Raw genomic sequence first — 12608 nt, 5'->3', positions numbered from 1 at the left:
TATGGCCGTTCCCCAAAACTGAAATTGTCGCTGATACGGACCTGTCTCTAGCGTATGCTGATTAGGCCTAGCATTTTTGAAATAGAAAATCCTAGATCCGCTCCAAGAATTTTTCAGTATCTGTTGTTTGATGAATTTTGTCTTATTCATTTAGAATAATTATATTGGCAGGTTATAAAGTTAATAAATAGAGTATTCAACATTTTGGTCAATATATATTGGAGTTGAATGGTGAATAATCTAATATTTTGCAATGATTGAGACATTGTGCAACCTTGACCTATTTCGAATGGCTTGCGCAGTTCGCTTTCCTAGCGAGAGAGATACACGCTGACGGAAGTCCTTTAGGGGATCATTTTAACGGTATTGGTGGCTGATCGGGAACTGACAAGTAAGATAATCGTCTATTGATATCTTTTTATAAGTTTGACTGAATGACACACAACTTTCCCATTCAATTTTTTGGTGATTCATTCCACAGAGCTAGAACTGTCCACATGATCGGCCGACATGATGCGGTCGAAGTGTCATAATGAGCTACCTTGTTCTTGTCAATATACACCTTTACGTCCACTGTAACTGTATATTGATGTGTCATTTTGATAAATAAAATGATAATAAAGAATTTTACTGTCATATGTAGGACTGTAACTCTTACACGTGGGGAGGATTCGGCCCAAAATAGGGCCACGTGTTTTCCAGCGGCGTTCACCATGTTTTGTCGACTTGGAAAGCACATGGTCGTTTCGATTTGTAAGGCATCTGTGAAGGGTCATTTTACAGCAAAGATTATGACAAACATGGTAGCAAACAAATGAATCCGATGAGAAATTTAAATAGAAACTTATAAATTAAGGAACTGGTTGACATTTTGCTAAAATTGATGTGTTTGTTTATATTTTCTCTCCTGACCCCACAGAACCTCGCTTTCATGTTATACAGTTTGATACACGATGATTCGAATGCTTTAAGGAGAAAATGGTCATTGACAGCAAATTTTGTATAACATGACTTTATCTTGTGATTTTTAATCATAAATAGGCTCAATGGCCTAATATATAAACAAGGAGGTGCAGAGACTGTCATGCTTTTGCGCATGCGTCATTAAAATACCCCCCTTTCTTCTGGGAAGTCCATGAGACACCTTTCCTTATGCATGTTATGTTTAAAAAAAAGTTGTTGGCCAATTCAATTACAAATGAATTTTCATAATTTGACTATAATTCTTGATTTGTTTTTATTCGAAACAAATAAGACATCAATATTAAGGCAAACAAGTTAATTTCACCAGGAATTTTTTTTTACATATATTTTGACATTATAAGTTGGTACATGCATATTATCTATAGAAAACATAGAAAAAGAAATTAAAGAAAACATAAAAATTTGCTTGCTCATGGGGTGCAAAGTGCATTTTTGGGAGGGTGTTCAAACTTTCATTTTCAGATACTATACCAGCCAATGTAAAATCAAGGAATAAAAAAAAATATAAGAACTTCAAGAATTAACTGAGGTCACATCCATGAAGTTGATTTGTTTTCTATAGTAAAGTGTATATATAAACAAATTATTAAGAGAGCCCCCCCCATTATATAACCTCTTTTTAGGCAGTCTGTATTATATTATACCTTGTACCAAATACCGTAAATCTGGAAATTTTTGCTGTAGATAAATTTAGCAAATTTGCGAGTTCATTGCATTCGCAAAAATATTTTTCTTGAAAATAAATTACCAATAAGAAAATGTAAACAAAGCAGTGGTAATTCGCAAAATTTTGAAACATAAAAATTAATCAACACCATTTTGACCCGAATTCGCAAAATAAAATCGATGTAAAAATTTCCAGATTTACGGTATATTGCAAAACTTTATTGAAGACACTTTATATGTGTGCCATTGTGTTAATTTTTTCTTCAATAAAAATAATATTTTAATTATTGTCTTCTCAACCTTCAGGTATGGACCCTTCTGATCCAGATAAAAAAGAGGTCCGGCGGCCAATGAATGCTTTCCTTATTTTCTGCAAGCGACATCGGTCAATGGTGAGAGAAAAGAACCCAAATCTAGACAACCGGAATGTAACACGTATCCTTGGTGATTTGTGGGCAAACCTAAAGGAGGAAGAGAAAACACAGTACACAGATTTAGCCAAGCAGGTAAAGAGTGCAAAAAAGATCTGTACGTATCATGTCTCATTGACAGGCGCATCATCAGATCAAATTTGATGCTTTGCATCTTGTTTGCATGATCTGATGATCTGCACCAGTCATCTCAATGTGATCAAGTAACTGTTATAATGACTTACATAATATTTTTGAAGAAGTTTTCCCATTATATTACAAATATGATATTTTTATCCATATGCCCAGAAAAACTGCTGAATCACGCCGGATATAGTTATATTTCACCGGAAACAGTTATATTGCCCTCCTGAACACAGTTATGTTCCCTCACGTGCCATCATTCTGCATATTAAATACGTCGGGTTTGAAATTCACAGAGGCAGTTGCTTAGCAAACTTAACAGTTCCGCGAAAATTAAAAAGTCGGGACGTCTGCGATTTGTTTATTTGGATTCAGAAGAATTAGATAATTTAATGGAGGAGTAAAATTCTTAAAATGCAACACAGGTTATCAACACAAGTGTCAGAATACTGAAAACATTCTTCCATGAAACAGGATGGGATAATTTGAAATTATACTCAACGTACATGTGTACATAGTGTTCAATAAATATGTTCGATGATCGGTTTGGGCTCAATGTTTAAAAATGTTATATATCATATATTACATGGCTTAATTCTCGGACAGCAATACCAGAATGTTTGCCCCTCGGTTACAGAAAAGGCCCTGGAGTGTTATGTTGCCCTCTGCCTACGGCATCGGGCAACATAACACTCCAGGGCTTTCCTGTCACTTTGGGGCAGAAATTCTGGTATGCTGCCCTCAAAGCCATGTAGGTAATATATGTATAATATTTATATTACATTTTTAGAGCTTTTCCAGTTATGTTTTAGAAATAATTTTGCATAATGATTTCAAAAATTAATTTTCAGTATAAGGATGCCTTTATGAAAGCCAACCCTGATTATAAATGGCACAACCCAGAGAAAGGAATGCACCCCGCTGGCCTGCTACCAAGGTCCCCAACAAAAGGCATGGGACATGAAAACTTTGACTTTTCAAGAGCTGACCAGTCAATTACTCCTGGGAAGTTAGCAGGTAGAAATATAGGGGTACACTTATTTTTTAGGAGATTATGTATATAAAAAGAATTTCTCATTTTAGAAAATAAACATAATAGGCAATTCAAAAATTCATATGAAAAAAATGTCAAGATTTGGTTTTGACTGAGGTATTAGATGACAAGAAATGAAAAGAACTAGCACAAATTAATATGTGATTTTGTTCCTTTAGATCCTTCTGACATGGGTGGGTTGAGTCTGTTATTTATGGCTGGTCAACAAAATCCATCCAAACCAACCACTGTAATCCCAGCAGTGCAGCCTACCAGAGAAAAGGTTAGTCAAAGTTGTAAAGCCAGAGGATTGTCCACCCCTTGCTTTAAAAATTGACATAACTTTTTTAATGCAGAGTAAATGGTCTAGACATTTTTTAATGCAGAGTAAATGGTCTAGACATTAAAAATTACCATAATTTTTTTCAATGCAGAGAAAATGGTCTAGACATATAAGAATTAATGATTTAATCTGACGAAAGTCCATCTTGCAATTCCTCCATCTATGACATTAATAGTTGTTGTGGAATGCTCAATTCCTATAGATTTACAGATATAAAGGATATGTAATATTTGTATCATTGTGAGTCATGACAACTGTTTTATTATTGAAATCAAACCAGCCTTATTGCTCTCATTTAAATTGGTTTAGTTTGCACTAAGCGTCATATCGTTGGACATATAATTTATTGGTGACTTTATTATGTACAACATCTAATATTAGATGCAGGGACCTTAGAAAGTTAAACATTAATTTCATACATTGGAATACTATAGAATAGAATTTCTTGTTTTACAGATGACCAATATGGAGACTGGTAGAATGTTACCTCAACAAACTCAGCATGTGAGTGGATCAGACCAGGAACACAGCCCAGAGAAAGAGGACAAAAATACTGTTGTAGCTTGTGGAAAAATGGTCATGGACTCTATCATTGATCAGCTGTATTACTCAAAATCAGACAATTCACTAGTGGAACAAAGGAGTGGACAGTTTACCATGCTGACAGATAAACAGAGGGAAAGGTCACTTCTCCATGACCTCTCTGTATCTAGGGATGAAATGGAGAGGAAGTTGCTTCTTAATCAACAGATGTGTCTGGGGTCTGGGGTGGATCCAGCTAAGAGTTCATGGATGGATCCTAGAAGGTCTGCTATGCTGAATGACTCTGATATGATGAAGAATGAGATGTCAGCATGGTCTGGATATAAAAGAAAAAGGTGTTATTCTGAAGGTTTTAAAGACACACCAGAAATGAGCACCTTGCAGCCTTTTGTGAATCCTTATTACAAGAAGGCCGGGGATTCAAGCAGTGATGTAATGGATGATGAAGGAGAAAATGACCTTCAGCCTGTGAGGAAGTCCAAACGTCGGAATAGAGGGCAGCGATATCAGGAGCTGATTAACGAAGGGATCATACAGCCCTCTAAAGACAGGCAAACCATCACCAAGTCACCGGAGGAGGCAGCCAGAGAGGAGCAGATGACTTTACAGAGAGACAGGTGTGGAGATTTATTCTATATGGGAACATTTTTACATGTATCTCCCAAGATGTCCAAGAATAATTTAATCTACTGCTAAATGATTTGATTGATTTCAAAAATGTAATTTAATAAGCAGTAATTATTTCCATTGCAGTGAATTCAGGGAAGAGGAGCAGATAAATCTGAATCCAAGAGAGCACCTGCGGTTTGACGTTCTGTCTGTTTATCCTAGACAAATTAGGAAGAGAACACAATCAGAGTCTGAGAAGATCCGCCTAGAAGACAGTAGCAGATACAAAACCGGGTAAATACTTCAAATAAATTTTTTAAAAAGCTTTGGAAGTTCAAAACAGTTTTTGAAAGGTTTGACAAGTTTTTTTTATTGCCTTCTTTTTTGTATATTTGCTGTGTAAATTTTGGTAGGGATTTTGACTTGGAAGCCCACATAGCCACTCTTCCTGCCTGCTCTTTAGAGAAGGTAGCTAAACCAAAGAAGACAGCTCCAAAACCGAGGACCACATCAGAAAGCCGTACTTCCTCTATAAGCAGTGACAGTAACTCTGGTATGTAGGAGCATTGGCAGTAATTTTAGTATGTAGATGCAATGACTGGGACTTGTTTCATGACAAGTCTCTGGGAACAGTGACTGTGTGATTGCAAAAAGAGATGATTTTTTTTCTCTCCAAAATGTACTTTATTTTTAAAAAGCTGCAGAAATGATTGAAATCAGTGTTTTCTGTTTGCTGGAATGCTGGTAAAGAGTTTAAAATAAGTTAAGTTAAAGAAACAGGAGTTAGAAGTTTATCTCATAGGAGAGGTAATTGGTGTCTACTTTAAAAAAGTATTCCCTAGCTTTCAAATAAAATAAAAAATGTTATTTTTTAGCACCTGAAATAAAGTTGATCATACCACCTCATCTGAAAGTAAAAGCAGAGGATCTTCCTTCTGAGCCAGTTGTGGGCAGCAGAAAAAGGAAAGCCAGAAAGCACTCCATAACACACCTAATGCCTGTTACCACAGAGCAGAAAAGTAAGTACTGTGTACTGTGGAAGCACATAAAGTTTAATAGTAGTAGAAAATATTTTATTTGAAATGTTTTAGTCTGTACAATTCATGGACTTGAAGAAATAGGTTGGCCATGAAAAAGGTCATGATTTATTATGTACATGAAGAACCTGTTCTAATCCATTATAATAAATAGATTGCTAAAAAATTTTGTTGCAACAGAGTTGCATTGAGCAATTTGTGAAGATTCTTTATTACTGCTTTTTTTTTTAATAAGTCATCTTAATATAACCATTTAAAAAACTGTTGTGTTTAGGAAATGAACTTGTTGATACTACAATCAACAAAAAAGAGGAAAGTTCAAAGGCTGATCCTATTGACGAGACCAAACAAAGTAAATCAGAAGAGGGGACTAACTTTACAGGAATTAAAAAACAGAGTGAAAATGTTGACAGTGAAAATAACAATAACACTTCAGACATACGAGAAGCAAAATTAAATAACCAGGAGGAAAATGTATATATTCAGGAAAGTGTGGGAGAAGGTGCAGAGGACATTAAACCAAATGACACTGTTACAGATAAGCAGACAGACAGACAGGGTGTGGACCCACTCACTAATCCATCTGTCCATCAGGAAAATTCTCCACCTGGGGATAATAGTGTTCATTTGACTGATGAAGAACAAAATAATTATCTAGAAAAAGGTTGTGATGAAGTCCTTGTTGGGGTTGGGAATCAGATTCCTTTGGGAGGTGTGGAAGATGCTAGTCAGAAAGAGGTTGTGAATCTTGATATGATAAGTAATGTGAGTGTTGCTGGCAGTACTTACAGGGATCTCTCACCGGAGAACTCTGTAGACTTTGATCAATCTAGTGACTTTGACAGAAAGGAGGTAGAAGAGCAATCCTTAGATGAAGATATTTCTAACTCCTCCGGAAAAGAGGAAAAAACTTTAGTGAGTGAAGATGAAGTGAAGGACGGATGTGGTGATGATGAGGTTACTGGTGAAGATCCTTGTTATCTTCAGACAGACACTAAAAATGAAAACCAAGGGATATCTCAAGGAAGTCTTGGACAACCATGTGAAAGCCAGGTTGCAGAGGTGATCAGTTTCCACATGGATGACACCAGAGGTGAAAGGTCGCAGGTCACAATACAGAATAGCCCTCTGCCCACAGCTGTTGTCAACTCTTAGTGGGTTGTTGAGACTGCTGACAAATGTTTGCCTTTATAGCTAGTATACCCATACATTTGTCAGCCACTGTTATTTAATGTTGAGATATTTAAGTTGAACCTGTTAAAACTGTTCAAGGAATTCGTTGTTATTAAAGTCTGGTTTGTTACGAAAAAAGAATATATCAGAATGCCTGTCATTATAAGGTGTTCTGATGCATGTTTTTTTCTGTTGATTATAATTATCAAAGAAATTTCTATGTATTGTTATCCACTGCATGTCTTTAAATTTTAATGAAAGATGTGCTATTTTAATGTTTGTTGTGTCCCATATGCAAATCTTACAGATCTCTTGCAAAGCAAACATTCAGATTTTGTAGGCGGCTAATGTAGCTCATGTCCATTACATTTCCAGTAGCGAATTGTGCCATGTATCAAAAGTGCTTTTAATGTTAAGCTATTATTAATTGTTATAATGTGAAACATGGTTAGCTTGGTGCAAGCATTGTCAAATGTATCATTTTAGTTTATTATACTTTCATGTTAAATACTAAAATCTGATTGGTTTAGACGCAGTTAACAATCCGTTCGATTACCCTGAGCCTTAGCAACACACGTGACAACGGGTAACACAACGGTAATGCCACATGCGTGGAAATTATGCGCGTACGGTTCACCGTAGAATTCTCAAAACGTCAGTTGCGCGTTTGAAAGAACCTTACGTCAAGAAAAGCTTGCGTCCGATATAGCTTACTTGAAAACAACAAACGACAGACGATAGTTGCTTGCGAGTGTAGGAAACATGCTTGCGAGTCAGAAATAACGAAACTTTGTATGATAAATGACTCTAATTCAAGTATCAAACAAACAATAAGGAGATTAGTGAACCGGTGAGTGTGAAAGCTTTCTATACATGAACGAAAAGACGATAGACGGTTTTTTTTTTTTTTTGCTGACGTCCTAAATCAATAAGACATTCAGTATAATAAAATAAATGGTGCCTGTTTTGATGGATAACAGTTGGAATTGACACCACTCGGAAAACCATTGTCAACGACAATGACAATGGTTGACAATGGTTTTCCTTGGGGTGTCAATTTCAGCTGTTACCCTCCAAAACAGGCACCATTTATATAGTGTGTGATTATTTTACCTGGTACTCTTTGTTCTTGGAGTACTCCTGCAAGTAAGAGCCTCGGTAAACGTATCTACCCTCCTTATATGTGGTGCCAAGTCCAAAAAGTCTTGTTGTGAACCTTCAGCATGCTGGAGTATTCTTAGAGGTACAAATACATATAATACATCAAAGTTTTAAAGATGAGTAACTTTAAAAAGCAAATCACCAAAACTTTTGCTTCTTAAAATTCTAGTCATTTATTGATTTCCACCATACTTGTTTTATATTCAAATCCTGTTAGGTGTCTGCAAGTTTTTCTGCATTTGAATATTGAAGACAATTTTCTTTGAAGGGGGGGGGGGTGCAATTGGGGATGGGACAAAATTCAGCTTTACAAGAGGCAGTGGGATATCTTTGTTTGCATAAATTAAGTTAGGAATCAAATCTCATTAATTTGCTCTTAGAAGGCTAAATTGACAAAATCTTCAATGTAAAATCAATATAAATTTTCAATATTTGCCTGTCATGTTGATCAATACCATTGCCAATTAATACCTGCATGTGAATTGCATTTTATTGCCTAATGTAAAATAACTACTTGTCATACTTGTCAGAAAAAATATATATATTCATGGTAGATACAGTATCACTTCAGCTAAGTACATTGAAACAGTCTTTTTGAGAAAAAAAAGTAATAAGTTTGTTTGCATTAAACTGTTTGATGCATAACTGCCAATTTTCTCATGTCAGTTTGCTCTTAGTTTCATTTTTCTACATGTCCAAAACTTAAACTTAAATCAGAATTATTGAAATATGAAATAAAGGCTGTATATTGAGAAAGTACAAAAAGTCTAAATGTCACTCAATGGTCTTGCTTGGAAATTGCACATCAGTGTAATCCTAGAAGAAATTGTATAGTCACTACTTGATTCTGATAATAACTGGCTACAGAGAAATAAAATATATAAACATCCAGCAATCAAACTAAACTGCCTGATCATTAAGTACATGTACCTTATTCATGCTAATTCTTATTTATCACTAAATTTCTCAGCGGATTTGAAGATGATAAATGTCAGTTGGTACATAATATTCTACGTAATTGGCAACCTCCATACTCACCAGGAAGTCCCTGGTAAAATGGGTCTTGCTTTTAACCCATATTGGGTATATCCATGTGTTTCTACAATTGATGAATTCACTTAATTCATGTATAAACTACATGAGATTTTTTGAAAAAAAATCCAATTTGATTTTTAAAACATTGTCAAACATCTTTACAGATGCATGTATTGTTTTTACAATGTACTAGTGCTACACATCAAAGCTTTCAAAACAAAATCCAATTAATATTTACATGTATGATGATGTTTAAAAGGTTCATCAGTATTTTTCATATTTTTTTCAAAGGTTAAGGTTAAGTTAGGTGCTATTTGCCATAGATATTTTGTTTCTAGTCATTTCTTTGAACTACTTTGGAATCATCTTTGTTCATGGGGGACCAATGTTTGTAGAGTCTGTGGGTCACCCTTATTTTTGAATTGAGATCCCCACAAACAATTTTTTGTCATTAAATTTATTCATTGCATTGTCTGAATATGCAAGTGACCAATGAAATTATGTCCCTATGAACCAACAAAATATTGCTTACCTTTGAACATTGACTCCTACAAACTAAATGATTCAGAATACACTGTAGTTAATATTCTCCTTGTATGCTTTAACCACTGATTTCTACTGAACTGTCTTACATTTTAATTTATCATTGTGTCCAAGTTGCCTCTGTATATTTTTTGGGAAGTTCTTTATATAGGTCAATATGAATAAATTAAGAATAGAAAAAAAGTGCATAGAGTATGTAATATCAACTAAATTAAGGCATAATTTTCATGAATTTTATTTTATTTGGTGATGTCATTATGTTTTACCTGTTATTTACACTGAAAACCCTTGTCAACCAATATAATTTCTCCATCACTATCATCTGATATAGAAACTGAATGTCAATACTGTAAATGTACAATATGTCATCAGCTTCTCAAAGGAAACTGCCATTATTTGTAGAGCTTTATCACCAACAAGTTACATGTATGAAAAAGATTATACATACAAGTACATGTACCTGCAATGTATTACAATGTACTTGTAATAAATTGTTTTCTGTCAAATTAATTACTTCATTTCATATAGACTAGTACAAGTTAATATTCCTCTCAAAAATATTTGTTGTTTTAGATAAAGTTAAGCATAGAAAATTATGAATGCACATCTGAAAGTGTACAAGTATCAGGTATATAGAGTTTGTTGATTATTTGTCTTGCAGCTATGTATAAACTGTCATCTCTTGTACAGCATGTTGTGTAATTCTGACATGAAAATCTACCATAGATTAATTTTATGTCAATATTAAATGTCCAGCAAATTAAAAAAATATACTCACTCTTATCTTTGAATTCATTTCTATGAGTGAAATTGCCATGAGAAGCAGGAATGTTTTCTAATGAATGCGATTGAGATTCGATTTGTCCCATTATTAATGAGAGGTAGACTTGAAATGAAAATAGTAGACTTATCATAAATTTTACACTTTTTTTTTTACCAGTGACCTTTCACTTGCCAGAATGACCGTGAGCAATTTGTGACACACCATGTCATATATGATCTTAGTACCTAATATGAGCTTGTAGTGATTCGCCATTGCTAAAGTAAAGCTGGGATAAGAATTTCACACTTTTACTGCCAGTAACTTGGAACTTGCAAGAAAGACTTTGAATCAAGGTCATGACACAGCCTGAAGTACATGTATTTAAACTATTTGTTCATAAGTATACATGTATGAGCTTCCAATGATTCTCCACTGTAAAGGTATAGCCGAGACAAGAATTTTCTCTTTTGTCAGTAACTTTGAACTTACCAAAATGTCCTGTGTCTCCTTCAGATGTAAACAATTTCTGTGCCAGTATCGGCTTCAATTAAATCTTCTTTATAAAGATATAGCCTGTACAAATCTTATTATTCTTTTATGGGTGACTTTGAACTCACCAGATGACCTTTTGTCAAGGTCATTTCATACCCACTGGTTTTAAACAATATCTGTACCAAAATGACCTTCCAATGAAATGTTATTGCTCCGACTGGAATTTGATACTTTTTAAACTTAACTTGCCATAATGGCTTTACAATGAGTCATGAGACACTTTCTGACCATGAAAAGGTCTGACAGTGTGCTAAATATGACCTTACTATGATTCTCTGCTGCTAAGTTATATCCTTTTCTGCCAGTGACCTCAAACTTGCTATAGACTGGGTCAAGGTCATGACACAGTTTCAAGTACATGTAATAAGCAAATTTTATATAAAAATGAGATTCTAATGATTCTCTGTTTGAAGTTATAGCCCGGACAAGCTTACGATTGTATGGACAGCTATGCGGATGAAATGATAGACAGTGACTTCTGTACACCCCCCCCATCTTTTTTATAGGGAAAATGACAAGCTTAAGACCAAGATCAAATTGATACAAAGGCCCTGTAGGATGTGGAGATTATTGCTATTAGCTTCCTCTTAATAAGACAGCTTTAACCAATGTTGCATGTACAGAAGGTGTTCCTTAATTCACAGCTCAAGTAATGACAGTAAGTGCAAGGTACATCTAAAATAGCCTTCCAATTTCCCCATGTGAGTAAAACATTCTTGAGACATAAATCAAACATATAAGGGGCTCAATAATGCTACAACACTCTTACAAATCACCTCGGTTGATAAAAAATGGGAAGCAACTGTTTCTTTGCCAAGCCCTTAGCACTTCAAAATGAAAGTTGCATGTCTTTCAGATGAGACCTTAAAAACAGAGGCCCTGTGTCATGGTAGGTGTTGGCACGATAAAGTACCCTCACTGCTCAACAGTCCTGAATGCTTAGTAAAGGTCTAAATTTGAAGCCCTTCACCGGTATAATATTGAGCTATCTCTATATGAATAAAAAATTCTCAAACAGGGCATAAAACAATTACATAAAATCAATCAAATCACCTTGGCTTAGCTGTTCTTTTAAGTAGATTTTCCCTCTATTACTTTGAAAAACTTTGATATCATGACTCAACCATAGCCCGCTGGACATGAATTTACCAAACTTGAATCCACACAACATAGGGATTCTTTATTTTCAATAACAGGCTCTTTCTGTTTTGGAGGATTTTTTTTTTATTAAAATCTTGATTCTCTTTTATGGACCCAATCTTATTCAGTAGATATTAGTTAAAGAATAAATCTGAATCTATACTATCAGTGTTTCATAGGGTTTTGTCTTTTCTGGAAAAGTGGTTCTGAATTTTTTTTTTTATTTTCCTCATCCCATGTTTTTCCAAGTTCTTAATAAATCCCCTTGGAAGGGGCAAGGCCCTTTATTTATATTGTTGAATCTTTTTTTGAAAGGATGCTCTATCCCAAGTTTGGTTGAAATTGGCAGTGATTGTACAAAAAAAGTTTCTATTCATATCTCTAGGTAATTTCCATCGAATATGTTCATTGTAAACCATTTTCTAGATTTATTAATCTTTTTCTGGTCTCATACATATAAAATAAAATCAAA

The 12608-nt window shown here is 34.7% G+C and overlaps 1 protein-coding gene across 1 annotated transcript; it reads left to right on the top strand.

Annotated features, from left to right (window-relative positions):
- The first annotated feature begins 298 nt into the window (after positions 1-298).
- On the top strand, positions 299-7423 carry LOC134270002 (uncharacterized). Its single transcript, XM_062752170.1, has 9 exons — positions 299-391; positions 1957-2156; positions 3056-3221; positions 3417-3520; positions 4037-4740; positions 4877-5026; positions 5146-5285; positions 5608-5751; positions 6044-7423. Exons 2-9 carry the CDS (start codon positions 1959-1961, stop codon positions 6922-6924), a joined length of 2487 nt encoding a protein of 828 aa, XP_062608154.1. The 5' UTR covers positions 299-391; positions 1957-1958; the 3' UTR covers positions 6925-7423.
- Positions 7424-12608: the final 5185 nt, after the last annotated feature.

Source organism: Saccostrea cucullata, unplaced genomic scaffold, assembly GCF_032062105.1.
Source record: "Saccostrea cucullata isolate Sc308-1 unplaced genomic scaffold, CSIRO_AGI_Scuc_v1 ctg261, whole genome shotgun sequence".
In the NCBI taxonomy this organism is placed as follows: Eukaryota; Metazoa; Mollusca; class Bivalvia; order Ostreida; family Ostreidae; genus Saccostrea; species Saccostrea cuccullata.
The sequence above is the reverse complement of the archived record's forward strand: the minus strand, read 5'-3'. Positions and strand labels throughout refer to the sequence as shown.

Bases quoted from the DNA above. Each gene is read 5' to 3' on its own strand.
- LOC134270002 (XM_062752170.1), top strand. From the start codon at position 1,959: ATGGACCCTTCTGATCCAGATAAAAAAGAGGTCCGGCGGCCAATGAAT. The intron at 3,222-3,416 runs GTAGAAATATAG...TTGTTCCTTTAG, and splicing joins TACTCCTGGGAAGTTAGCAG to ATCCTTCTGACATGGGTGGG. The intron at 4,741-4,876 runs GTGTGGAGATTT...TTTCCATTGCAG, and splicing joins ATGACTTTACAGAGAGACAG to TGAATTCAGGGAAGAGGAGC.